We start from the raw sequence: 26926 nt of genomic DNA, 5'->3' as shown, positions 1-26926 counted from the left end.
TGGCCGGCGCCTCCTCCCTGCTCCCGGCGCCTCACGCCGAGGCCTTCCCATCCCTGCACGAAGACCTATTCACAGCACCAAAGACTGCAGATACAGAGTGATCCCGGATGGACGGAAAAAACAGCCCACGCCAATGACCGACCTACCAAAAAAACACAAATTATCATTCCTGGATGTTCTCGTTCTGGTTATTTTATTTTCTTCTCTTGTTTGACCGTATCGACTAAGTATTCTACAGTGCACCTGAGTTCCCTTTGAAATAGGAGAGGTGGAGATGACCGTCCTTCAATAATAAACGTCTACAACGAGGCATATAGACAAAAGAACTGCAATCAACCGCACTTTCCATCCGGGGTGAACGCTCAGAGGCCCAAGGACCCCTCTGTGGTCTGGCCTGGGCCCCATCCTGCGTCCCTTTGCTGGAGAGGAGGAGGAGGTCTGGTTTGTCCTGCGTGGGGAAGGGGAAAGAAACATCAGAGTCCCTCTGGAGCTCAAGGCTACCCACCCACCCCAGAAGAGAATCGTGTCTCTGATAAAGGCTTTGAAGTGAATAACATTTTAAAAAACAAAAAAAACCTGCAACCAACAGCCCTAACCAACATTTGCCCCATGTTCACAGCATCATCAATCGCACAACAAAAGTTCATGGAAACAACCCAATGTCCATCAACAGATGAATGGATAAACGAAATATGGCCCGCCCATACGACGGAGTACTATTCAGCCATGAAAAGGAATGAAATTTTGATATATGTTACAATATGGGCAGGGGCTTCCATGATGGCTCAGCTGGTAAAGAACCCACCTGCCAACGCAGGAGACGCAAGAGACTTGGGATCAATCCCTGGGTCAGGAAGATCCCCTGGAGAAAGAAATGGCTACCCACTCCAGTATTCTTGCCGGGAAAATCCAATGGACAGAGGAGCCTGGCAGACTACAGTCCATGGGGTAAAGAGTCAGATATGACTGAGTGCACGCACACACAACATGGGGACACTGTGAAAACATTAAGCTAAGTGACAGAAGGCAGACACAGGAGGACAAGCACCGTGTGATGCCACTCACGTGAGGTACCTAGAAGAGGCAAACCCACAAAGACAGAAAGCGGGACAGCGGTCGCCAGGAGCTGGGGGGAGGGCGGAAGGGGGAGTTATAGTTTAACAGGGGCAGGGTTTATGCTGAGCGTGATGAAGATCGGGGTACAGTGGTGGTGATGGCACCATTACCCCAACAAACAGCTAGAATGATAAATGGTGTGCGTGTTACAGCACTCACACACAGAACTCAGATGCCTAGATAAGACCACAGCAGTACACTGCAACTAAAGAGAGAAAACCAGAAGCTGTGCTGGGGAAGGAACGGTGACTCCGTTTGCCCAACTGCAAAATGGAAGCACCAGCCCAGATGATCCCACCAGACCAGAGGTGGACTGAGTGACCACACAGATCCGTTCCTTCCTGCAGTGACTCAGAGCTGATTTGAGGAAGATGCTGGCAGGTATCTGCCTCCAGGTCCTGACACCAACCCCCAAGAGGCATCCGTTCCAGGTAAAGGGGCGGTGCACGCCTACCAGGAACAACTCAGGCTCAGCCTGGACTCCCATCTGTCTGTCTGAGTGGCCACGCCCAAGCCACGCCCCCAGAGCCCAGGCCTCTCCGTAAAACAGGGAAACTGATGGGAAAGCTACCTCCTCTGCCCTTTTTACACACCAGCCCCAGCTGCCAGGAAAGGTCACAGAGGTGAGGCAGACGGAGCCCCAACTTCACCCCAGAGCTACTTACTTGGAGAGGGGTGGCCTGGCCAGTGGCTGGATGGCAGAGATGACCCCAGCCACATCTGAGCTCAGCAGGGAGGCGGCTGAGCTGGAGAAGCAGAACTCTCCAGACCTTGCCTTGCTGTCCAACCGATGCCTACTCATTTTTCCTCCAGTGGAATCTTACCAGGGTGGAGACAGAAAGAACACTCAGAAAGTCCCTCGAGGTCACAGGAGAAGCGTGGGACTCAGGGAAAAGCCCACGGACTCAGGCCAGCCGGACCAGGTGTGACTCCCAGCCTACAGCTGTGTGAGCCCAGCGGCCAGGGGCTGTCCACAGCCCTGTAACATAGGCTGTAACTGGGGGGTGGGGGGTGCTGCAAGGGTGCAATCAGGTGCCCAAGCGCCTGGCACACAGCAGGTGCTCAAGAAACGGCAGATTCCATTGTTATGCCCAGCTGGACAGTCGGTTTGGAACTCCCTACGAAATCTTCAAGGATGCGAGAGGCCTCCAGGCGCACAGCACACTTCTAAAATCGAATCTGAGAGTCATAAAAAAAAAACACAACCACATCCCACCCAAACTGCCAAATGTGGTGGGAGTGATGAAGCAAACAAGAGGGAAAGTTCAGCTCTTCTCTCTGGCTTAAGAACACGCAAGTGCAACATCGTGGCAAAGGAACCAGCCCGGCAAAATCCCAGGTCTACATGTGAAATGCTCCCCTGGAACCTTCTCTCTCTAGTCACCTAAATCATGCTTCTCCAGGGCGTGGCTACAGAGAGTACCCAGGTTGGGGGAGGCAGCATCAAAGAGTCAAAGACAATGAGGAAACCCATTCCTGGGGTTCTTCTGCAAGCTGCCAACCAAGGAAGACCCTGGCCTTCTCCTCACTCTGCACGTCAGCCTGCCCGAAGTCCCCCGCGTCCAGGGGAGGAGGTGCTAGAACTGTACCCACCCTGCAGCTGATAGAGGAACTCAGTCCCCTTCAGCTGAATCTGCCAGGCAACCTCCATCACACATCACACAAAACACCAACCTTTCAGAGCGCAAAGCATCCACACTTCTGAGTCCAAATTCCAAAAGGAAGTGAATGCAAAACCCACTGCGGCCCATTTGGAGGTCCTCCAGGCCTAGACTGTCAGGCTTACTCTTCTTTAGTTCTTGACCTCCAGGGGTTCGGGGTCATTCTGTCCCCAGCTCCGCAGGTCAGAGGTGAGGGGCCCAAGGGCACTCTGTGTGCTGGGCGAGCTGAGTGCTGGGCCACCATGTGCGATGCCGGCGCGATCGGCCTGGGCTTGACCACAGCGTGTCTGCAGGGATGCTGTCTGCCTTATCAGAGTAAAGCACTGTGCTAAACCTTAAAATAAACACTTTAGGGGCAAGAAGTACCAACCTTGAAACTCCAGACTAGGATAAAAGAAAAAATGTTTTACCATAACCAAGAAGACTAAACACAGCTTAACAAGCATACGAAGTGCTACGTGGACAAACCCATGGGCCCAGCCATGGAGCGGAACTCCTAATAAAAACCTTGACCTTTCAAATAAAAACCTTGACCTTTCATAATGAAACGTCCTTCTTTTGTCACTTACACGTTTATTTCTGGGCAGAGGTCCATTTCCTGCTGGTGGAGTCTCACAGGCCCCCTGGACTGGTTTATAACCTGATGGGGGGGGGGAGGTGGTCCATGAATCAATTCCTAAAAATGCCTATACTCTAGATGCCAAACTTTATGATCCTGTCTTCTTACCATTTTGCCTGAGGAAGGGTCCACAGCTCTCATCAGATTTCCAAGAGGAGGGTGTCCCTCTAAACAGTCTAAAGGACCCAGTATCCTGGCCCATCCATTCGGTCTCCCTGACCCAACCCGCCTTGATACAAGGACAACAACGAAACTAGGGAGGAAAGAAAAAAATAAATTCCTTGTGATGCATAAACAGGCCAAATTTAAGTGGATGTGACGGAAGAGTTGTTAAAGAAAAAAAATAACCATACCAGTACAATCTCACAGGCTTCCAAGAAGCGGAGGGGGAGAAACCCAGCGCTACTTGAGTCAGGCCTGGTCTCTGAGGTCACGGAGGGCGGGGCCTCGTCCACGGGGCTGACACCACATGCCGGGACCAGAGCAGTCCCCGTGCCGCCAGGCCCGCAATCGGCATCTGCAGGAGGCTGAGTGAACCCTCCGCGGCACTCGCCCCCCACAGCCCCGCGACGCCGGCTCACGGAAGCCACGTGGCCTGCCTCAAGTTGCAACCAGAAGCAGAAGTGGGATTTAAACCCAGATCCACACACTGCTATGCAAAACCCAGGTCCTTCCCCCACACTGGCAGGCTTTCAACCCCAAGTCATCTCCCAGCGAGTCCCCTGAAGAGTGAGCTCCACAACCCCAGTGGCTCCCATGAGGGTCATGTAACTTCTCTGGGCCTTGGGTTCCGAATGTGTGCAGTGGGACACATGCTGCCTGCCAACAACTGATTGGTACTGACTGTCTCCAGGTTTAAAGGGAAGGAGTGATTCTGCCAGGATTGATTAGTAGTATCTACCAGGGGCAAAGCAAAGAGAAGGGGCTACACATGTGTCACATGCATTTGCCATCCCAGAGCTAGATGACCTGCAGACTCGCTTTCAATTCTGGCTGCCTCTGATTTTAATTACAAAAATTTTAAAAGTGGGGAGGGACGGAAAAGGAAAGAACAGACTAACATTTTCCAACATTGGCCATAGCTAAATTCAGCAAAGCCAAAACCGGCCGCCCAGCCAGCCCTGCGTGCTCCATACACACAAGCCCCGCCACATGAGAGGAAGTGGAAAACATCAGATCTGCTGCCTGCACACCCAGCGAGACAGCCCGTCCAAGCCAGGAGGAGTGCAACCGTGGGCTTGCCTGGGTTGGCCCGGGCTGCAGAACACCTCATCAGCGGGCACAGGGACCTCGCGGGGAGGGCCTCTGGGGTTCAGGCCCTGGCCCGACCTCGGGCCCATCCTGAGCTCCGGCAGATTACTTCATCTCACTCAGCCTCAGTTCTCTCATCCTGGAAAAGCCGCTGAGGGTTGTCATGATGATTAAACACATCAGTGCATTGGGGTTCTTAACACAACAACAAGCTCGTAGTAAGTGGGCAGAGCCACTGCTTTCACCACCACCACCACCACCACCACCACCACCACCACCACCACCATCACCGTTTGTCTTTGAAGGGGCATATTTTCAGAAAAAAAAGGTCTAAGTGCAAAAGAGTAACTTCTTTCCCCACATTCAGCAGTACAGCCCCTTTGGTCACTCCGAACTCTAAGGGGAGGGAAGCTCTGCAAACAGCTCCATCCTCCTGGAGCTTCTGGGGCCTCAGTCGGGGCCCCGGAAAGAAACAGATGGCAGACACAAACTGGTGTCCTCTGAAGAAACTGCGACAAAAGGCCAACACAGCAAGGTCTGGGCAGAGCACGGGCAAAGCACGAGAGGGGGTTTCTACCTGGGGCGACCCACTGTCTTGACCGGCTTGGGGCCGGGGCTTTCCCGGGACACAGGAGCGAGTGGAAACGCGTGGGACAGTTTCGGTTGCCTAATTCCTGCCCTGCAGCCCAAAGGGACACGGAGAAGCCCCAGCTGCAGAAGCCGGGACAGGGGGCAACAGGACAGGGGCTGTGGCTGAGGGACGCTGCCTGCCCACGGCAGCCCGAGGGAGAAGCTAAAGGGCCCATCTCCCTCCAGGGTCCCTACCGATGGGCCAGACCCACCTGGAGGCTGAGGGCATGGAAGCCTGGGGGTGAGCTGACACACAGAAGAGTGCACGAAGGGGAGCGTCAGCCCTGGGGCAGCCAGGACACCTCCCCTCTTAGAAGGCTCCACAGAGGCCCAGTGGGGACGCAGAGCTCCCAGGCCTCGACCGACGGGAGAGCGCCCAGTTCCCGCTCGGAGACGGGCACGCTGGGAGTGAAGAACCAGAGGCAAGCCCCGTGAAGCCACAGAATTGAGCAAGGGGCTCAATTCTCGGCAGGGGTCCAAAGGAGGTGCCCCCTCCCCTGGCAGCAGGGTTACTGCCGACGCTGTCAGCGAGGCTGAGACCACACGGTGAGCTACCTCCAGAGACGAGGGCCTGCCAGGGCCCTGTCTAAATCGCATGCCCCTGCACTGCAGACCCAAGTTGGGGGATCACAGGTGGGAAGCCGGGGTGCGGGGGTTAAGACGTGTGTACAGGCATGCCTCGCAGAAGCACCATGCGTGGCCTCCCCACCGGCAGGCTCAGCCTCAACGCCAACATTTAGGCCCTGTGCATGTGTCAGGGGCAATCTCGTTGAGAAAATAAAAGCGACTTTCATTTCTGTTTTTAAATCATATTTTCCAAGATCAAAATCTTATTTCCCAAGCACTGCTGCTGAAAGCTGAGGTGAAAACCACCAATAATAGCTTAATCCTCCCAACTGCCGGTTTCCATCTTGCCCGAGTCGGTGACGCGGCGGCTGGGGTTGAGTCCAGGGCTGAGGTCCATTCCAGGTCCCAGGGTCTGAGGTCACAGGCACACCCTGGAGGTTCTCCCGACAGCTCCGGGGTCACCAGGCAGGGCTGGGGTTTCCCACAAAACCTGAGACCCATTCCATCCCTTCTCGGCCTGTGATGCCCGGGGCCTCTACACGTCAGGCAACTGGATTCTGCCAGAAGCCAGCGCTGACATCATCGGGTGTTGCTGGATGAGACCCCTGCCTTCAAGAAGTTCCCAGTCGAGCAGAATCAGGAGCGCGGCAGGCAGAGCAGGACAGGCTCGAGCTGGCAGTGACGACACAGGGGTGTCTGCTGAGCGCTGCTCCCTGCGTGACACCACTGGGCACTTTCCATGCGTGCACCATGGCCCTTCATTCTTTAGAGAACCCGGGGGCAGCCCCCCTTAGCCCCATCTTACAGACAAGAAAACCGAGGGCTGCATCACGCCACTGCTCCTGTGGCCTAATTAAGAAGTATCTGGATCCAAAATCACTGGGCAGCAGTTGTAGACAATGAACGTCCCCATCAGGGAAGGCTGGACCCGGGAGGCAGGGTCATGAGCTACCTCTTCCCCAGGGTTTCGCTCTGCAGCGGGCACCCCTTCAATCAGGACCCGCCGTGAACGCCGAGCGGGTCGTGCCTGACACAGGACCACCTGGCCAGGCGCTGAGATCCACCAACGCTTGGCTGTCCCAGCCCAGAGGGCGCCCTGCTCACCACTGGGGCATCAGAGGGCCCCAGACCACTGCCCTCCGCAACAGTCTCTGGCCAGAGACCCTCACCCCGTCACTGCACCTGCCAGCAGAACCCACACAGGCTCCAGAAGCTTCCTCTGGGTATCCTTGCTGGTGGTGTGGTCACCCGGCTACAAAGAGCAGGGGAACCCAAAGCACAGCCACGGGTGGGGCTTGATTCAAGCACAGGAGGCCTTTACAGGAGAGCCACGAAGCCGGCCGCCCACTGCACCCACCCCCTCCTCTCTGTGCCCACCACTCCCTCTGCGCCCCATCCCCCTAAAACACAACTTAGACAGGATTCAAGAAGCGAGTCTCAAAGTCGTTTTCCCCACACCAAAACCTTCTAATGCTAATTTTCTCTTCTTTTTTTATTGGCATGATGCAATTCCCCTTCCAACAACCCAGATCTCTGAAGTCCTGAGTCATCAGGCGAAGGCAGGGACAGTGGGGGGTGCCCCGCAGCAGGGATCAAAGGTGTGGGGAGCTCGGGATTTCCTTCCGGGGCCCTCGGCTCTCGGCCCTGCACCACAGACGCCGGGGTCAGGGCTCCTGCGGCCCCACACAGCTAGCTCCTGGTTCCCACCGTGTGCCAGGTTCCAGGGGGGCAAGGTGACTGCAGACGGAGTGCAGGCTCCCAGCTCCGCCAGGGGCCAGCCCGCAGCTGGGGCCGCTCCTCATGTGGGACCTCTGGGGGCAGACGAGGCCCCTGCCGGGTCACCACGGCGTTCTCAATCCGCCCTGTGCCCCCCAGGGGACTCCCAGCTGCATCTGCGGGCATCGGGGGCTGTTCTAACTGTGGGGAGCAGAGCGCTGGCATCTAGTGGCCCAGGGCCAAGTGCGCAGCTCAACATCCACAAAGCCCAGGACAGTCCCCACCAGCAAGCAGGATCTGGGCCCCGAGACCCACGGGGCCAGAGCGCACACACACTCTGAGATGGTGCACGAGAATGGCTCAGCACCGGTGACTAAGAAGGCCTGGCCCAGCTCACTGTGCACACGACCGCGTGTGTCACACGGACTCATCCAGGGGAGAGCAGAGACACCTCTACCCCAAAGCGTCCACCTGGGTGGTTTCTGGGTGGCGGGGTTATGGGAGAATGATTTCCTTCTGCATTTTGTAAGATCATCATCGTCCCCGGGGGATTATTTTTGTTTTATTTTACAAGTGTGGAGGCGAACAGCGGACAGAGAAGATAGGTGGGCACAGACGCCATGGTCCCCAGCTGGGTAAGCACCGGGCCAAGTTTCCCCTCATCCCACCAGCGGTCGGAGAAGGCTCTGGGGGCCGAGCCAGAGCCCCAAGGGCGGGGGAGCCCAGCCACGCTCCACAGTGGGCTTTGGACCCCAGGCTTGCCACCACCGAGCCATCAAAGTCAGCTCTGGGGACAGGCCATCTCAGGTGAGCAAACAGGCTCTGAGAGGTTGAGTTCATGATCCCGACACCTTACCAGGGGCAGGTGAGAAGCAAACCTCCACAGGTCTGCAGGGAGACAGCTGAACCCCCCAGGGTGAGACGCTCGCTCAGTCCCCACCCTCCCCCACTCCACGGGCACCACCCCCTCACACAGCCTTGACCACCCTGGCCCTTTCTCAGCCTCTGCTCCTGAGCCCTGCTCACCGGCGCTCGCAGTTATTCTCTGGAGCCAGATGCCCTGGAGGCAAATCCCAGCTCCAGCACCACTAGCTGGGTGAACAGTGACCTCATCTCTCTAGGACCCAGTCTGACCATCTGCAAAATGGGCACAATGAAGGCGGCACCTCACAGGGGCATCGGGAAGTTTAAACAAGTTCATCTACATCTGACCCAGCAGTGTCACTCCTGGGAATATACCTGGAAAAAAAAAAGACAACTCTAATTTGAAAAGATAATGCACCTCAATGCTCACAGCAGCACTGTTTACAATAGCCAAGACACGGAAGCAACCCAGGTGTCCCTCAACAGACAAACATTAAGAAAATGGGATGTATGCTTACGATGGAATATTACTTAGCCATAAAAAAGAATGAAATTCTGGCATCTGCAGCAACAGGACGGAACCTAGAGAATATTATGCTTAGTGGAATAAATCAGACAGAGAAAGATAAATACTACATGATGTCACTTATGTGTGGAATCTGAAAAACAACACAAATGCATACATACAGCCAAACAGATATAGACTCAGATGTGGAAAACAAACCAGTGGTTACCAGCAGGGAAAGGGCAGGGCTGAGGGGCAAGACAGGGGCACAAACTACTGCGTATAACATGGATAAGCAACAAGGACACGCCTTACCGCACAGGGAATTACAGCCGTTACCTTATAACGTCTAACTGAGCAAAAGCGGTAAAAACATCGGATCACTATACCTGATACACCCGAAACTAATACAATGCTGTAAACTGACTATACTGTGATCAAAACAATGAAAGAGAGAAGCGCTCGTGTACGTGAAGGACTCAGCACAGAGACGGGGTGGGTGCCAGCTGCAGTTCTCGCTGCCCTGCGGGCGCCGTGCTATAAAGGAAGGAGCCTGTGGCTGTGCAGCCAGGCCGTCTGGGTCCCAGTGTCGCTGAGGCTCTCGGAGCCTCGGTTTCCCCACGAGTAAACAGAGGGCTGGTCTGAACGTGCAGACACACCAAGGGCTCAGTGCCACTGCTGGCCGGCAGTCCCCTCCGCCGTCTGACTCCGGAGGCCCCCCTGCTGGGACCCCCTAGCGCAGGAGTCACCAGACGGCAGGGGGTCAAGCTCTCCCTTTTCCCACCCCCAAGGCAGGTCGCTGGGTCAGGAAACACAAACCCACAGGAACAGCAGACAGACGTCAGAGAGGGGCTGTTCCTCTTCCCAGAGAGCGGCCCTGCCCCCGCCACCGCCTGGCCCGCTGGCCTGAGGGCCCATGATGGCCCCCGGGGGCCAACACGGCCACCCAGCCTCGGCTCGATGGGACCCCCTTCCCAAGTGCCCGAGAGCCGGGCTGGGCCTCCCCCCTCAGGCCTCCAGGAAGGAAGCTTCCAGAAGGGGAGCCCTGGGAGCCACAATGCCCTGCGGAGGGCCCAGGCCCAGGATCTGGAAAGCACCCGAGGGCCCTGGGGGCTGCGGGCCAGGAAACGCAGGCCTGTCCAGCCCTTTGTGGGGCAACTGCAGGGCACGCGCTGCCCTTCACTGGAGGCGATGGAGACAGGCAGGGGACTCGTATGGTGGCGGTCTTCCCCGCCCCACCCACACGAGGGCCCACCCGACCAGACGTTCGCTCCTTCCTTCACTCAGTCATCCACCCGCTCAGCCACAGAGCATCTACTGAGAGGCCTGGCCCCAGGGCCCCCTCTGTGAAAAGGAGGGGTGACAGCAGTGTGGGGGTGCCTAGGGGTCATGGCAGTGTCCACCCAGCCCAGCTCCTGAAAGTGAACCCGGGGCGGTGAATTGCGGTCCAGCGGTTGCTGCTGGGGCTGAAGCCTGGCCTGGTGACGCAGACCCCCGCTCTCCTGAAGCTCCCACTCAGGGGCACCTTGGGCTCTCAGCCGGGCCCCCCACCCCCACGTCGTGATACGGGCCCTCCCACCCCACCCGCGCCCCGGTGAGCCCCCCCACACTGAGGAGCAACTCTGCCTGTCCTCATCCCCACATGCTCTCACACTGCCCACCGCCTGCGGAGGACAGCACAGTGTTCCCAGGGTGCTCCCACGGCCCTGGCCCCTACCCCCTTTTCTGCTGCTGCTAAGTCACTTCAGTCGTGTCCAACTCTGTGCGACCCCATAGACGGCAGCCCACCAGGCACCCCTGTCCCTGGGATTCTCCAGGCAAGAACACTGGAGTGGGTTGCCATTTCCTTCTCCAATGCATGAAAGTGAAAAGTGAAAGGGAAGTTGCTCAGTCGTGTCCGACCCTCAGCGACCCCATGGACTGCAGCCTACCAGGCTCCTCCGCCCATGGGATTTTCCAGGCAAGAGTACTGGAGTAGGGTGCCATCGCCTTCTCCGACCCCCTTCTCTGCCAGTCCCCAATCCCACTTCTATCTGTCGAGATGAGCCTCTCTGACGAAGTCCTTCATGAAACCCCCTGTCCTCCAGCAGCAGCACCTCTTCCTGCCTCCAAACAGCAGGACAAGGCACAAATCTCTCTGAGGAGGCGTGCTCCTATAGTGCCCCCTCATTTGAAGTGCACCCCAATCTGACTGTGAGTCTTTGGGGGGCAAAGGGTGTATCTGACTTTGTACGTGCGGTACCAGTGAACACCCACCTTGTCCAGCCAGCGCCTGGGGTGGGGGGGACCTGCTCCCAAGGGCAGGACCTGGAAACCCCTCTGCACACACAGTAGCTGGTACTCCATCCAAAAACCTAGTACCTGGCGCTTACTCTGTGCAAATACTTGGCATTCACGTTCCAACACCAGTTCCCTGAACTCACTTGACAAATTCACCAAGGGATGTCTGCCAAACACGAAACTGATAAGCGCACTGGTTCCCAACTGAGAAGCTTCTGCAAGAGGCTGAAGTCATTCTGGACCTCCAGCAGACAGACGCGTGGACATTCACGGACAAGCACCCCCAGGTGTGGCGCAGACCCGCCTTTGCCTCGCCACTCCGCCTCTCCCCAGTTCTCCCCGTTTGAGTCTCCACCTCAGCATCTGTTCGGAAAATCCACTGAGCACGCTGCCTGGTCCTCGGCGCACGGACGGTGAGCCTCATGGTGATCATGAGCGCACTGCTCAGCCCGTGCGAGAGGTTTACCTTCTCTGTTTTATCCCCCACCAGACAGCAAGACTGCAGACTTTCCTGACTGGCCCCCACGCTCAAACCCAGGAGCCAGACAAGACCAGGCCGTGTGGATTTCCCTTCCAGGGCAGCAGCTCCACTCCAGGTACCCTGGAGACCCCCAGACTGCTGTCGCGTCTCAGAGGCCCCAGGGCGGGAGTCACCATTGATCCAGGGGCTCCTGTCTCCCACATGTGACAAACTCTGCTCCCCAGCTTCCCCCGCCCTCCGGGGTCACCCTGTGACTGAGCTGTGGCCTACAGAGTGGCCAGACTCACAAACCAAACCTCCGCATGGCGCTCGCGCCCTCTCCCCAGCCCCTACTCCATTAGGCCCTGGACGAGGCAGAAACCCCCCACTGGCCCAGGACAGGAGCCAGAAGGGATCCGTGCTTTGGGAAGCACAGGCTGGCTCTCCCGAACCCCCTACAGCACCCCAGGCTGTGCACAGTGAGGCCCCAGCCCACGGTGAGCCTCACGCGGGCACGCGGAGGAGACCAGACTCACCTGGGCTGGACAGTGAGCCGAGAGAGGCAGCAGACAGGCCGGGAGGCAGTCTGGGCTCTCCCCAGGCTGTGCGCTCCTACCTGCAACTCTCCCGGACCTCTGAGAGCTGGGGACCAGCCCAGGACCCCAGGAAACATGCCAGGGCCATCTCCTCTCCCCTGATGACCCCAGCCCCAGGAGCCTCTGCTGCCCTGCCCCACGGAGTCCCACTGGTGACTGGAGAATCTGGCCCTTCTCCTTCCCTCCGAAAGGAGTTTGCTCAGCCTCATCTGTGCACGCTCTCCCGGTCACATCATTTCTGACAGCAGCCTGAGAGTAGGAGAACCAACGGGAAAGGCAGGTAGCAGTGGCCTAGGGTGCTGGGGGGTGGGAGCCCCAGGGTAAGTGCCAGCCCAGCTGCTGGGTCAAGTGCAAGGGTCTTTGGGAATCACGCTGGCCCTCAGTGCTTACTCAATGGAAAAAAAGCCTGAGGCGAATTCAATGATTAGTAGGTTCTAGGTCTGAGAACCTCTGTAATGCAGTATGGACAAAGGGAGCTGGTTTTGAAGAGTTTGGCTGGGTTTTGTACTGAATAATTTTTTTTAAGAGTCTCTTACAGCACTGCCATTCTCCACTAAGGGAGGGAGTGGGTTAAATAAAACACACACACCCCAGAAGTGCTAGAAAGAAAGGAAGGAGCTCCACGGGGCAGGGAGCTGCCGGTGTGCCCCCCTCTGAGCACGTCCGATGCTCACAGATATTTTTTAATAGATGACGGCAGCTCCTGGAAGGCAGGGGTGGATCGCTAAGCTAAGGCCAGCCTCAGGGCCTTTGCACCTGCGGTCCTCTCTGTCAGGAATGCTCTCCCACCAGACACCGCCTCCTGCCCTGAACACAGCATGTAGATCAGCAAGTCCTGAGCCCCACACAGCTCGCCCACCCACTGCTGCTGCTTTCTCAGGGGCTGGACAGACTTGATATTTCCTTACTCAGTGGTTTCTTGTCTGTCCCCCACCCCACCGACACACGCTCCAGGAGGACAGGGACTGGTTTTCCTCAAAGTGCCTACAGACAGTGATATTTATCTGCTAAATGAACTGCCAAGCCTTAATTCACCTAACCCTGACATCATGCTAAAAGGAAGTCCCCATAATGTGAACTTCACAGATAACAAGAGAGGGGAGGTGGCCTGCCCAAGGTCACCCACCATCCAGGGCGCGGCAGGGGCTGGACTCCAGCCTGCCCGTCTGACCCCTCTGCTGCGTCTGGCTGCTCCCCTCCACCCACCCCACTGACATCCCAGACAGTGGGATGTGCCAGGTATAAAAGCTACTGGACATTCACTTTCAGCACAACAACCCATTTCCGCACCAAAAAATATGTTCTCCATGATCCCCTTAGTCTCAACAGACGCGAAAACCACCCGCATGCGCGCGCACACACACACACGCACACACGCACACGTGCGCGTGCGCACACCCTTCGTAGGGCCCTGCTGGTATCAGCCCAGCTATGCGCACGCACACGCACGCACGCACACACACGCACGCACGCACGCACGCACGCACACCCTTCGTAGGGCCCTGCTGGTATCAGCCCAGCTATGCGCACACACACACACACGCACGCACGCGCACGGGGCCCTGCTGGTATCAGCGCAGCTATGCACACACACACACACACACACACACACACACACACGCATGCACGTGCGCACACCCTTCGTAGTGCCCTGCTGGTATCAGCCCAGCTATGCGCACGCACACACACACACGCATGCACGCACGCACACCTTTCATAGGGCCCTGCTGGTATCAGCGCAGCTATGCACACACACACACGCATGCACACATGCACGCGCGCACACCCTTCGTAGGGCCCTGCTGGTATCAGCGCAGCTATGCACACACACACATATACGCATGCACACACGCATGCACACCCTTCGTAGGGCCCTGCTGGTAGGGCCCTGCTGGTATCAGCCCAGCTATGCGCACACACATACACACGCACGCACGCGCGCACACCCTTCGTAGGGCCCTGCTGGTATCAGCGCAGCTATGCACACACACACATATACGCATGCACACACGCATGCACACCCTTCGTAGGGCCCTGCTGGTAGGGCCCTGCTGGTATCAGCGCAGCTATCACACACACACACACACACACACACACACACGCACGTGCGCGCGCGCATCCTTCGTAGGGTCCCGCTGGTATCAGCGCAGCTATGCACACACACACATATACGCATGCACACCCTTCGTAGGGCCCCGCTGGTATCAGCCCAGCTATGCACACACACGCGCGCGCACCCTTCGTAGGGCCCCGCTGGTATCAGCCCAGCTTCAGCCTCACACGGCCCCCCTCGACGCCCCACTGAACACACTGGGTGCCTTGTCACCAGCGCCGGGAGCTGGGAAGAGACACTATCACTTCCTGCTTTTCTCCCCCACGGGGCTGGGCAGCCTGGCCTCCATCCTGGGGAAGCAGGAAGCTGGGGGACAGCAGCGATGCTCGCAGGTGGAGCAGGAAACGGCCCGCCTGGCCACATAGACCCTTGTCCTCAGGGCGGAGGTCAGCAGCTCTGGCCGGGGCCGGGCAGCCAGGCGCTCAGGAGGCTCGCTGGCCACTGAGAGTGAGCCAGACCCAGGCGTGACTCAAGACAGCAGTGACCCCAGGCTGCAAAGCCTGTCCCCGCCGTGGGAGGGTCAGCACACCCTCCCAAAGCACTGTGGGCCTGAATATTTTAACACTTGCCAGAAAAACAGGCGAAGAGGACTCAAATGATAAAAACAGCAACTCCGCTCCATAAAAATGGCAAGTTGTCTGTCTGGAAACAGCAGAAGCCTGGCACTAAGCTAAGTGTCCAGTGGCAGGGGACAGTCTACTGACGCCGTTGCGGTGCCCCTCTGCCATGCCGCAGAGAGGAGCAGCTCAGCTGGGACGGATCTGCACAGAACGACCGACAGAGAGCACACCACCCGGCCAGGAACGGCAGCACAGGACCCTGTGAAGACACCCCGAACACTCAGCAAGGACGCAGGGCCAGCCTGCAAGCAGAACTGGGGACTGTAGGGACGCATCACCTTCCCCATATGCCCTGCCGTACCATCTGAAGGTACTCGACGTGCGTATTAGTATTTCAGTTTTCAGGAAAAAAAAAAAGGTGGTGGGGGGAATTCTGTATTTTAAAAAAAAAAAAACTAGACTGTTCCCCTTGAGGAATTGTTCACAAACTGCTTCCAACAATTTCTCTTCCTTCATACATCCCAGATCCACTAAATAGCCCTAAGTCTCCCAAACACACCGCTCGTCCCCGGAGACTTTCCTCTGGACTTGGCCCGTTTCTAAAGAGCGGTCGCCCCTGCATGCGTCCAGGGTTTCACGACGCTCTCTCAGGCTAAAGAGGAGAACCCCAAGGGGATCACAGGCCCCCTGTCACACCCCTGCTGCGTGCTGGAACATGCCAGGTGCCAACGTGACCGATCTCCAGTACTCACAGGAGCCCTGGACATGAGGCAGGCTCATCCCCTCTTCTAGGGGGAAAGCAAAGCCCAGCAAGGGAAAGCAACGTTCCCAAAGTCACACAGCCAGGAAGTTTACAATCCAGACCCTAAGCAAACCCTTCTGTGCTGCTCTGCAGTGGAGACGCCTGAACCGCGAGGCTGCCTTGCTGAATCTCATGTAAGCCTTTCATCTAAGGCATAACTTGACCACATCTGGAGGTCCATTCCACCAAACTACCAAGTGGGTACCACGCTCGCGGGCCAAGCTGAAGCCAGCAATGAGGTACCCTCGGGGAGCTTCAGTTTTTCAGGGTGACTTGGCCGCCAGGGTTCCCCTAAGCCTGGCTGAATGTGGTGCCCCACAAATGCCCTCTCCTACTGCCAGGTGAGTCAGCGGGCACCCCAGTTGGCACTGAAGAGTGGGCACGCCGGGCATGGCCACCTGTGGGCACAGAGCCCACGCTGGCTCAGTAGCAGAGCCCAGTCGTGAGTGGCAGGCTTGACACCTTCAACCTGGACCGGCGTGATTCTGCCTGTGGCCAGAAAGGGCACCTCAGATCGCACCAGGTGAGTGGCAGCGTCAAAACTATCCCTCCTGAAAACGCACTTATTTACTACAGCCTGGGGGGCAGACCACCTGTGCTGTTTACAGAGAATTCAGATTTTCTCCTCCTCTTCTGTCTCTGCCCCTCCCCTCCACCCCCTCCAAACAGACAAGTTACCTGGGAAACAAATTTGATATACTCCAAAATCTTATGACAAATGGCACCGAAAGAAGAAAAAAGAATTCTCTGTGTTTACTCACACCACGAAAAGCACCACAGAAATCAAAGGCTGGGACGGGCCCAAGGAAGAGGTGCAAGTGACGGGAGTGGAGAAACGAACACACGCGTGCATGCACACGCAGGCAAGTTCCCACGGGACCTGGGACTTACTCGGGAGGACGCAGAGTTCAACTCCCAAGAGAAACCACCATCCAAACGAACCTGGCACTCGACACCCAGTAGGTGCTTAGGAAGCGTGAGTCCAAGCTCAGAAGGTCGGGCCCTGAAGAAAACATCAGGCCAAAGAAACCAACAAAAAGTGCAGGGACTCCTCTTTTCCCTTTCGCAGCAAAAAGCCCAGAGAGATTTCAGCCAAAGCAGCAGAATGGCTGAGAATTTACAAACAAGTCTCATTGATGAATCGAGGCTTAAGAATAAAGAAGGCCACTGTTAACCTGTGCTCTGATCCCTCTTTGGTCAGACTAGACCACCTCCCCCAATTCTAGACCTCCTCCCCCAATTCTAGACCACCTCCTCCAATTCTGAGATGTCACATGCTACATGTTATTTAAAAAAAAAAAAAAAGGTAGAATGAAAGGTTAGCAGCTGACCCGCACTTCTCTGGTGCAGAGGAGACAAAGCGCAGGACAAAGCCCTCTTCCCGCGGACAAACATGCCCAGCAGGTGATCAAATTCAGCCCAGGCAAGACAACAGCAAAATGGATTCTGGTCCCTCAGACCCGAATCCTGCCTGCTTCTGCAGGACTGTGAGCCTTTGGCTACCACCGACACCGTGGGCAGCAGCCACGAGAGGCCCAGGGAGGCGGGGGACTGGGAAGTCCGGACATGAAGCGGCAAGGAGGCGCCGTGTGCAGGCCACAGCCTGGGCAGATGGGCCCTGCCCCCGCAAGGTGCGGCCATGTGTACCCCAGGGAGGGGCAGGCGCCTGGCAGGCACCCCCGCCCACCCCTCGCAGCCGCCGGGCGCTGTGGCCTTTGTGTTCCCCTCTTTGTTTATGAGTCTTCCGGATCCAAAGTCTCCTGCACGCAGTGCATCAGGCCTGGCGCTGTCACCGCCATGTCAGGCACACTGTTGACTCTGCAAGGATTTAATCAGTAACCGGCCCAGCAGATAGGCGCGGGGGCAAGCTCCAACCTGACCCCACCGAAGGCAAAGTTTACAGCCAGGCCAGGGGAGGAGGCTGCCACCATCCAGCCCATCCTCCGCCCACCCCAGGGGGCCCCGGGCTGAGCCCACCTCCCCAGCAGGGAATGGAGAGAGGGCCGTCCATCTGGGGGGTGGGGGGCACCCGGCTGGAGCTGCCGCCAGGTGGGACTGAGAGCCTGGATGCCTCCCCGCCACCCCCGCCCCGCCTGAGACAGCTGTGGTCCTGGACGCCTGGTCTGTATCTCTGACCACCATCCAGCTAATTGGATGGTGTAGACAGACTACAAAGAGGGTTTGGGCAAAGAGTGTATTTGGTTTGTTTATTGGTTTGAATCCAGATCAATCACTCTGAGTCTTGTGCCTGAAGCCCACACAGTTAACCAGATAATCACCAGATGGTTCTGAGAGGAGCTGTGTAGACGGCTTAATGAAAGGACGATGCATATTTTACAGAAGGCTGTGACCGATACGAAACACTGCCCCACCGGTCCATCGAGGCTGGGCCGCACGGGGCTTTCCGCCGCTGCCGTGAGCTACTCTCAAGTTCACCTTTGTTTCATTTGGGCTAACGTTTCTCAATCGAGGGCTTGGGCCACGCTCTAAAACGCAGACAGATTACATAACGCCCGGGCCTCAGGGAAGCCCCTTGGACTGCTTTCCTTCCCCGGGGCCTGGACACCAGCACCAGCCAGGTGTCTGGTGATGGGATAAGGTGCCCGTCAACCCCACCTCTGCCCTAGAGGCCGCTGCCGTAGCTGGGCCTGCCTCAGCAGCCCCAGTCCGTGCCCACGGGCCCTGGCACAAGGAGACCCGTGCACCCCCCTGGAGCCCACCGTGGCCAAAGTTAGGGACAACCCCTCCCCTGCCAGTGGGGCCTGCTGACAGGGGAAGAAGGGGGGCAGCCCATGGCACACCGGCCCGGAGTACCCCCCTACGTGTTTCCCAACGCCAGGGCAAGGCTCTGCTGAGACGCATCAGGCCCTTGGCCCCCAAGCCCAAAAATCACGGCTCTTCTCCGGAGGGGCCTGGGCAGGGGAAGGTGCCACCCACTCCAGCTGGGGAAGGTGGTGTGGGGCTGGGGGCGGGGGGCGGCGGGGAGGAAGGCGGGCTGCTTGAGAAGCCCAGGGCGAGTGGCTTCACCCTCGCCTCCTTCCCTCTCTCTCTCCAAAACACACCTCTTGAGCAATCAGAGGTAAACTGGGGGAGGGCGGGGAGGGGGAGGGGCACCCTGCGCCTCCCAAGCTGGCTCCCCTCAACCACGGGCAGCACAGCACAGTGCCCGGCTTCCCCCAGGGGGCCACAGGAGCTGGGCCCGTCCTTCCCACGGAGGGCCACTGTGCCTCCCAGACGCGTTCTCCTCCCCAGCTCCCCTTCATGTTAAGGGGTGGCAGAAAGAAAGATAAAGGTCCCGCACTATGACCTCCCCCCACCCCCACCCCCCACCCCCCACCCCACAACCCCCCGCCAGCCAGGGGAAAATTCTGAAGCCAGATTCGGAGGCTGCAGCTCCCAGGCAGGGGACCACTGAGGGCTGAATCTAAAACGCTGTGTGCTGGCGGGTTTTCCGAGGCTCCCCCTCTGTCAAATGAAAAGCCCAATGCCGCGGCCTGGGGCTTGGGACAGGGTTTGAGAACGTGCGCGAGCCTGAAACTGGGGCTAGAAGGCTTCACGGCAACCCAGGATCCTCCCCGAGAAGGCGGTCATTGCAGATTGCACCAGCGTGCCCACAGGAAAGAAAAAATAGGTGTTCTGAGCACGTCGGACCCAAAATTCAGAATAAGAGTCCTCGTGTGTTTCAATGCTCCCGGGAGGTGGGGGGGAGGGGGAGCTGTTTCAAAGAGTATGGTTTCTTCTGCTAACTTTTCCCCCCTCCCCATTCCTTGGAGCATGTGTCATGGCCTGTGACACACTGCCAAGGGAACATGGACGCCGGGGGGATATCTGCACACGCTACACGTTTGTGACATGTCTTGTAAGTGACACCCTGCTTCCTGGCTGGGTGTTCTTGGCACAGGTGTGGGCAGACATTGGATTCAGCACACCCCCACTGCCCCACAGGCTTAGTAAACAGGATCACGGATGCCCCTGCGAAGACTGCATTCTGGGGAAGACCTGCCACCTCTCCAGAGAGGATGGGACACCCCCCACCACACACCACCCTGCACCCAGCAAGACTCAGGCCCAAGCAGAGCTGGTGCTTTAAACTGTCCTTGTTTCAAAACACAAAGCATCCTGTTCACCTCCTGCCTGCTACCCTCCCCCGCAACGACCCCACCACAGCCTTCTCTCTCCACCTTGCAGATTTGATTTCAGAAACCAATCCGCGACTTCTCTCTCCCTCTCATCAGGGTGACCCAGTCCCAACCATACATTTTAAAACAATAACATAAATACAACCTCCAGCAACAACACACACGTACCAAATACTACACAGACAATGCAACACCAGAGCCCCACAAGCCAGCTTCCGCACTGGAACTTGACCGCCCTCGGTGGGGAGGAGATAACCCAGGACCCCCGCCCCCTCCCCCTCACTTCTACCCTCCCTGTGTTGCCAACGATGTGGGGTTTTTTTGTTTTGTTTTGTTTTTCCCCCAGAAAGGGAAGCACCCAGTTTTGCCTACCAGCCCGGGCAGGAAAAAGACGGGTAGAGCAAAGAAAGGAACTGGCTTCTGGAAATTTTTTGGGTTTTGGGGTTTTGAGGTTGTTGGGGCCTTTTTTTCTTTTTTAAAAAAATTGTTTTGTTTTCCCCTCCGGCGCAGATCCAGATGTGCCTTCAGAAAGGGAACCCTCACCACCATCGGGGCCCAGCCTCGGGTCTATCCCAAGGTCCCGGCCGTAAGGAACACAAGCGCTGGGCCCGGAGGTGCCCGAATGCTTAGTCTGGGGACAGGGCCAGATCCTCTCCAGAATTCCAGGGTCTCCCCGGGCCCGCCGGAATCCACAATGCAGCCAGGAGCCCAGCCGAGGAAAGGGGTGCCTGGTTCTCCCGTTGCCCCCACCAGCCCCCCGGCGCCGGGCAGGCCCCGAGCTCCAGGTGCTGCGGCCGGTGGGAGGGGGCGCCTCCTGGGCCCCGAGGGGAGGCGCGGGGGTGCGGGCGCGCCGACGCGAAGAGCGACTCACCGTGGCGGACGCCAGGCTGTTGTCGGCCAGCGTTAGGTGGTGTGGCTCCCAGCGCCTCAGGAATTTCGAGGTGAGGATCTTGCTGAGAAAGGTCCGCGGGTGCCGGATGACACAGACCTGGATGTCGCCCTCCTGCAGCAGCTTGTACCTCATCCCGTTGCACAGCAGCAGGGCCCGGCGGCAGGGCACAGCGCCCATCTTCGTGCCCTCGGGGGCCGGCACGTCGCCCCCCAGCAGCGGCTTGGTCTCCTCGATCTGCCGAGGGTCGCCGCCGCCCGAGCTGCTGGTCAGATCCATGGCCGGGCCGGAGGGAAGCGGGGAGAGGGGCTGGCCCGGGCTGCCGGGGCGGCGGGGCCCCCCGGGCGGCGGCCCGCACCCCCCCAGCCCCCGGGAAGGCGGCGGGCGCGGGGCTGGGGGCGCCCCGCAGGGGCGGGGCCCGGGCGGCGGGCGGCGCGGGGCTTCCTGCGGGGCTCCGGCTTCCTCCTAGCTCGTCGGGTGCATGCTCGCGGCGGCCGGACCGGCTCGGCGGGCGGCGGACGGGGGCGCGGGGGCGCGGGCGGGCGGGGGGCGGCGGCGGCGGGGGCGGGCGGCCGCGCGGGCGGGCGTGTCTCGGGCCCGCCGCCCGCTCGTGTGCACGGTGCGTGTGTCCGGGCGGCCGTCCGCGGGCGAGTGTGCGGCGGGGCCGCGGGGGCCGGCGCGGCGGGGAGCTCGCGGAGCCGCGCGGCGCGCGCGCGATTGGTCCCCGGGGGTCATGTGCCCGCCCTCTGACGTCAATGGCGGCAACGCCGGCCGCCGCCGCGGCTTGGGCCTCGCGCGGGCGGGGTCCGCCGGCGGGGGGGGCGAGGGGCGGGCGCGGCCGGGCTGGAGCGGCGGCCCCGGGGCGGGGGGCGGGGGCGGCCTGGCCCGCGGGACCCGGGCGCCCCGCCCGGAACCGGGGACGGGGGCGGGGCGCCTGACGTCACGCCGGGCCGCGCCCCCCCGCCGCCGGTGCCCGGGCGGCCCGGGCCCGAGAGCGGTCCGCGCGGTGGCAGAGGGCCGGCCGGGTGCGAGCCCGAGGGGCCAGGGCCGGGGCCAGGGCGGGCTGGGCCGAAGGTGCTGGGAGAGGGCTGCCCGACCTGGGACCCCCGCCCAGCTCTGGCCGCCCAGCTGGATGGCCAGGTGACTCCTCCACCCCCGCCCAGCTCTGGCCGCCCACCTGGATGCCCAGGTGACCCTCCACCCCCGCTCAGCTCTGGCTGCCCACCTGGATGGCCAGGTGACACCACCCTCCTCGCAGCTCTGGCCGCCCACCTGGATGACCAGGTGACCCTCCACCCCCAGCTCAGCTCTGGCCACCCACTTGGATGGCCACTGGACACAGATATTCCCTCGAATTGCAAATGTCCCATCAGGTATCCAAATAATGAGCCACACAAACACCCTGTCTCAGCAGGTCGGACTCCACGGGCCTTCTGGTCATTTACAGATGTCTGTCTGCCCTTGGAGTCCTCAAGCTTCTGCCGGGGGTGCGGAGACAAGCCTCCCCAGCCACCATCCCTCCTTGCTTTCCTTCTCCTCCTGGAGTCTGATCAGTTCCTAACAGGAACCTAGACACAGAATCCCTCTCCAGCGTTATGGGCACCCCCTCTGCCTGCACCCCAGCAGCCCGGACCTTTTTTCCTTTCCCCTTCAGGCCGGGTCATTTCTCTCTGCATCCCCAGGCCCTGCAGGGCTGTGAGAGAACCATATTGGAAGCACCCTCAAGGAACAAACTGCCATGTCACAGGGGCACTCCAGCTGTGCAACAAGAAATGGTCCCTATGCGCCATCGGGAGAAGTACCCAGAGCTACCTAGCCAGTGCTCAGCTCTGGGTTTGGGTTCCTCACATCCACACACTTCTACAGTCGATAGCATTAAAACCCCCAGATCTGTGCCTTTTTGTTCAGTGAAGGTGCGTCTGTAAGTGGACACACGGGTGTGTGAGCATGCATTGAACTGCATCATAAATGCCAAAGTCTGTCCACGGCAGCCCTTCAGTGGGGATTGTCCCTTTCCCCTGCTCCAGAACATGCAAGATTAGGGCTCCCCAAAAGATACTCACCCAAGCCAGGCCAGGGCTGGCACCTGGGTGGAAGTCAAGGCCCGATGTGTGTCCCTCTGCAGAGAAGACATGTGCAGGCTGCCCGGGAGATAGATGTGCAGAGCTGTTCTCTCATGAGCCCTGGGGAGGCAAATTAGGTGGGGAAATGGGGAATTCACTGACTCCCTACAACCTGCTGGCAAATTCTCTTCTTCAAGTTCTGAACTTCAACAGCCTTGAGAAAACCATCAAACAAGAAGGAGTCAAGCCGGAGCCCCTAACTGATGACACCGCCCCAGTCCATACCTTTAAGAGGGTTTGTGCGTGCTCAGTCGCTTCAGTCATGTCTGACTCTTAGCGACCCCGTGGACTGTAGCCTGCCAGGCTCCTCTCTGTCCCTGGGATTCTCCAGGCCAGAATACTGGAGTGGGTTGCCATGCCCTCCTCCAGATCTTCCTGACCCAGGGCTCAAACCCACGTCTCTTACATCTCCTGCATTGGCAGGCGGGTTCTTTACCACCTGGGAAGCCCATTTAAGGGGGTTAGATCTGTTGTTCAGACCTTTATTGAGCTGCTGTTTGCCAGTTGCAGGAATAATTCCTAGCGTCCTAAGCACACATACAACTTTTCCTTCTCACAGCAGCACTATGACACAGGGTTGACCCATCACCATCCCCTCCTGCAGGTAAGGATACAGAGAGGCTGCCAACCTCATGTGGCTAATCAGGACCCGGCCCAGGTGCGAAGCTCAGCATCTAAGGCCATGTGAAGACAATTACCATACTACTCATGGCACTACAGGAGTGGGGTTGGGGGTGGGGAGAGGTTTGCGGGTGTGTGCTGTGGCACTATGGACATGTCCTGACTCCAAGTGGTCATTAGGAATCAGGGAAGACCCTCAGCCCGTGCAGGAAATGGCAGGCATTTTGCCACGGCATACAAAGAGCCCAGAGGGTGCAGGGCAAAGGCCCTAGAGGTGAGCAGGGGTAGAGCAAGCAGTGCCCTGAAGTGCAGGCCCAGGGACCAGACTCTCCCCTGAGAGCAGTGGGAAGCCACCACACAGGCCATCCAGGGGAGTGACTTGTAGATGTCACCTTCATCCAGGTCACTGTCCACAGCACAACTTGGACAAGGTTTGCAAAGCAGCAGCCTGGAGGCTGGGAGGCTGGTGGAGAGGCCGTCAAGAGTACCCAGGAAGGAGGTGATGGGGTGCAACAGGAAATCATGAGTGGGGAGACTCGATGGCAGACAAAGCGGCTGCTGTCCACTTGAGGGACATCTGTGGACCCTCCTCACCCTGTTCAGGGGGCAGAACTTCAGCAGAATGAGATTTACCAGGATGCAGTTTCAGATTTCATCCAGACCTCCTCAGCACTGCTTGGTATGGTGCTTGATCTATAAGCATTGAATAGGAACAGCGTGATAAAGTGCCAGGTACTATGCTGGGGGAGTTATATATTTGTTCTCTTTTCTTCCTCTCAACCAACCCAGAAGACAGAAATTACCATCTCCATCTTAAGGATGAGGAAGTTGAGATTTAGACAAACATGAGGATCTTAGCCAAGATTTTCACCCAAAATTCTGTCTGACCATGTTTTTCCCACTCCTTTTGTAATGTTTTCCTGAGCAGAGGCTCAGGAAGAAAAGTGCTGAATTTGATCAATATATCTTTCAATAATATTTCTTGGTTTGAGTTTGAGGTCAGTGACATAGAGCCCACAAGATACTATAAGAAGTTCCCTGGAAATTGAAAGCAGGAGTTCCTGGTCAACAGTAGCCCTCGTGCTTGCAAGCAAATACACATTGACCTGTGGTCAGGCTCACCTGTCCCCTGTTGCTTAGGCCGTAGACTGAGGTCAGTGAGCGAGGCTGCGAGGAGATGGGATGCGCTTATACTCAGTGATACGCAGAGTCCCTCGCCTCCCAATGGCCCAGGTTCTTGACCTAAAAATGAGTAAGTCCAGCTGTCAGATTCCATCGGAAGCTCCCTCCCTGCAGCCCCCCAGCCTCTGTAGGAGACACAAGCCCACTGAGTTTCCACCAATGCCTCAGGTACCCAGGTCATCCTCGGTGCCACAGGAGTCCAGATTCTGCCAGCAACAGTGCAAGTCCCTTAGAGGTCACCCTCCTGGCATCAAACCTGAGGGTCATGGAGCAGTAGGAACGACAGGCAAGGTCACGAACCCATCACTCTCCCGGGGCTCGTGGGCCAGTTGACTCACAAAGATCACCAGACAAAGCTTCCATGTTCTCCGATCTTTGCTGGCAGCCCCTCCTCGTTTGAGCCCGTCCCAAAGACCAGCGTTCTGCTCTCACCGGCTCACTGCAAGTTCCTCTTCCACTCGGATCAACAGTGTACCACGGATTCACTCGGGGCCATGTTGGTGAAGATGCTACTCCATGCTAGACGCTGGGGACATGTAGTGAGGGAGCGGGAAACAGCTCGCAGCTCAACACTGAGGTCCCTCAGGTCACCCCCTGGAGCCAACTCAGAGGGTAAAGACAGACCTGCTGCCCTGGCAGCCCACAAAGGGACGTGAGGAAGTGGGGAGGAGGGCGCGAGAGCCGATGACTAGCCCTGAGAGAGCCCTGGCAGCCCACAGAGGGACGTGAAGAAGTGGGGAGGAGGGCGCAAGAGCCGATGACTAGCCCTGAGAGAGGGCCACCTCTGCTTCTACCTACCACACGGCCATAGGTAGGCCCCACAAACAAAATGCTCCACAAACCCAACACACTGTATCCTCCAAGACGGCAGGATCTGTTCCAGTTCTGCCCATCACTGTGTCCAGCGGTGTGCTGGTGAAGGTTTAAGCATCAGCTTGCGGTGGGTAGGGGGCGGGGGTGCTGATTCATAGCATTTGACAATCTCCCTGGTGGAAATATTCCCACCACGGCCAACTTCAGGTTCTCAGCAGGCCTCACTGAACATGGAGAGTTGGGAAGGGACGTACCCCATTGCAGAGTGTTTCCACCCTACAGATACAACATTCCAGGGGACATGAAACAGGGGCGGAGGGGTCTCAGCTCAGGGCTTGCAAAGCCTAAAATACTTCTATCTGGCCCTTTTACAGAAGAAGTTTGGCAACCCCTGAAATAGGCATAAATAACATTTCGGAACAGAAATGCTAGTAAAATAATTAGGAAGTGGGGAGTTGGTGATGGACAGGGAGGCCTGGCGTGCTGCGGTTCATGGGGTCGCAAAGAGTCGGACATGACTGAGCAACTGAACTGATGAGTTTTATTACCTTTTTAAAGATACAATTTATTTAAATGTAAGTTGATACTAATTCCATCCTGTTTAATGGCTCTGACAACCAGCTTTCAAAATTCCTGAAAAACAGTCAGCTCTCATGGGCGAGCATAGGTCAGCTCCAACAGGTCCCTGCCTGTTCTGGACTATAGAAGCTGCATGATGGTTATCTGTTGAATGGTTGGAAATCAAACTGCAATGCCAACATTCTAACCATTAGGCAACACTGCCCTGCTTCCTGCCTGCCTTCATTCAATTCCATTAAACCCTTGTCAGCACCTACTGAGGGCCAAGGACTTTGCTGGGGCCTATAGGTCCAGCTCACACAAGATGCTGCCCTTGCGGGGCTCATAGTTGAGTGAGGGGAATCGGACACCCCTCCTCCCACTTCACCCCCTCAAAAAAGTGTGCCGAGAAGAAAACAAACTCCTTGCCCTTCCGTTTACCAGATGTGTGTATCTTTGGTTGATTTGCTGTAAAATGGGATTATAACAGCACCTTTTCCCAGAGTCATAGGAATTAAATGAGCTCACAGCCCAGCACTGGGTGAGCACGTAGAATAAGCATTGTGTTTTCATGTTGCCACTGTCATCTTCGAACCCGTGTTCCCAAGGCCCTGATTACAGCCCTTCTCAAGCTCATGTTGCCCAACAACTGGAGCACGGAAACTCAGTACAGCGTCTTTGCAGGGGTTTCAACATTGGCTGCTATGAACATTTAAGGGCTGGGTCATTCCTGGCAGCAGACAGCTGCCCGGGGCACTAGAGGTGTTTAGCAGCATCCTTGGCCCTAACCCATAGATGCCAGGAGCAGCCACGATTTGTGACAAACAGAACGTCTCTAGATGTTACCGCATGTCACCTGGG

At 57.8% G+C, this 26926-nt stretch overlaps 1 protein-coding gene across 1 annotated transcript in view; it reads right to left on the bottom strand.

Annotated features, from left to right (window-relative positions):
* Positions 1 to 21229, bottom strand: part of CMIP (c-Maf inducing protein) — a 212427-nt gene extending 191198 nt beyond the window's left edge. The window contains exon 1 of the mRNA XM_086350047.1: positions 20751 to 21229. Within this exon, the coding sequence (XP_086206173.1) occupies positions 20751 to 21047 (297 nt within the window). The 5' untranslated portion in view covers positions 21048 to 21229. The remainder of the gene's footprint in view (positions 1 to 20750) is intronic.
* Between the last annotated feature and the right edge of the window lie 5697 nt (positions 21230 to 26926).

This window comes from Bos grunniens, chromosome 18, assembly GCF_055505025.1.
Source record: "Bos grunniens cultivar Pamir isolate PY7600 chromosome 18, Bosgru_T2T1.0, whole genome shotgun sequence".
Classification (NCBI taxonomy): domain Eukaryota; kingdom Metazoa; phylum Chordata; class Mammalia; order Artiodactyla; family Bovidae; genus Bos; species Bos grunniens.
This window is presented reverse-complemented; position numbering and strand designations above follow the sequence as displayed.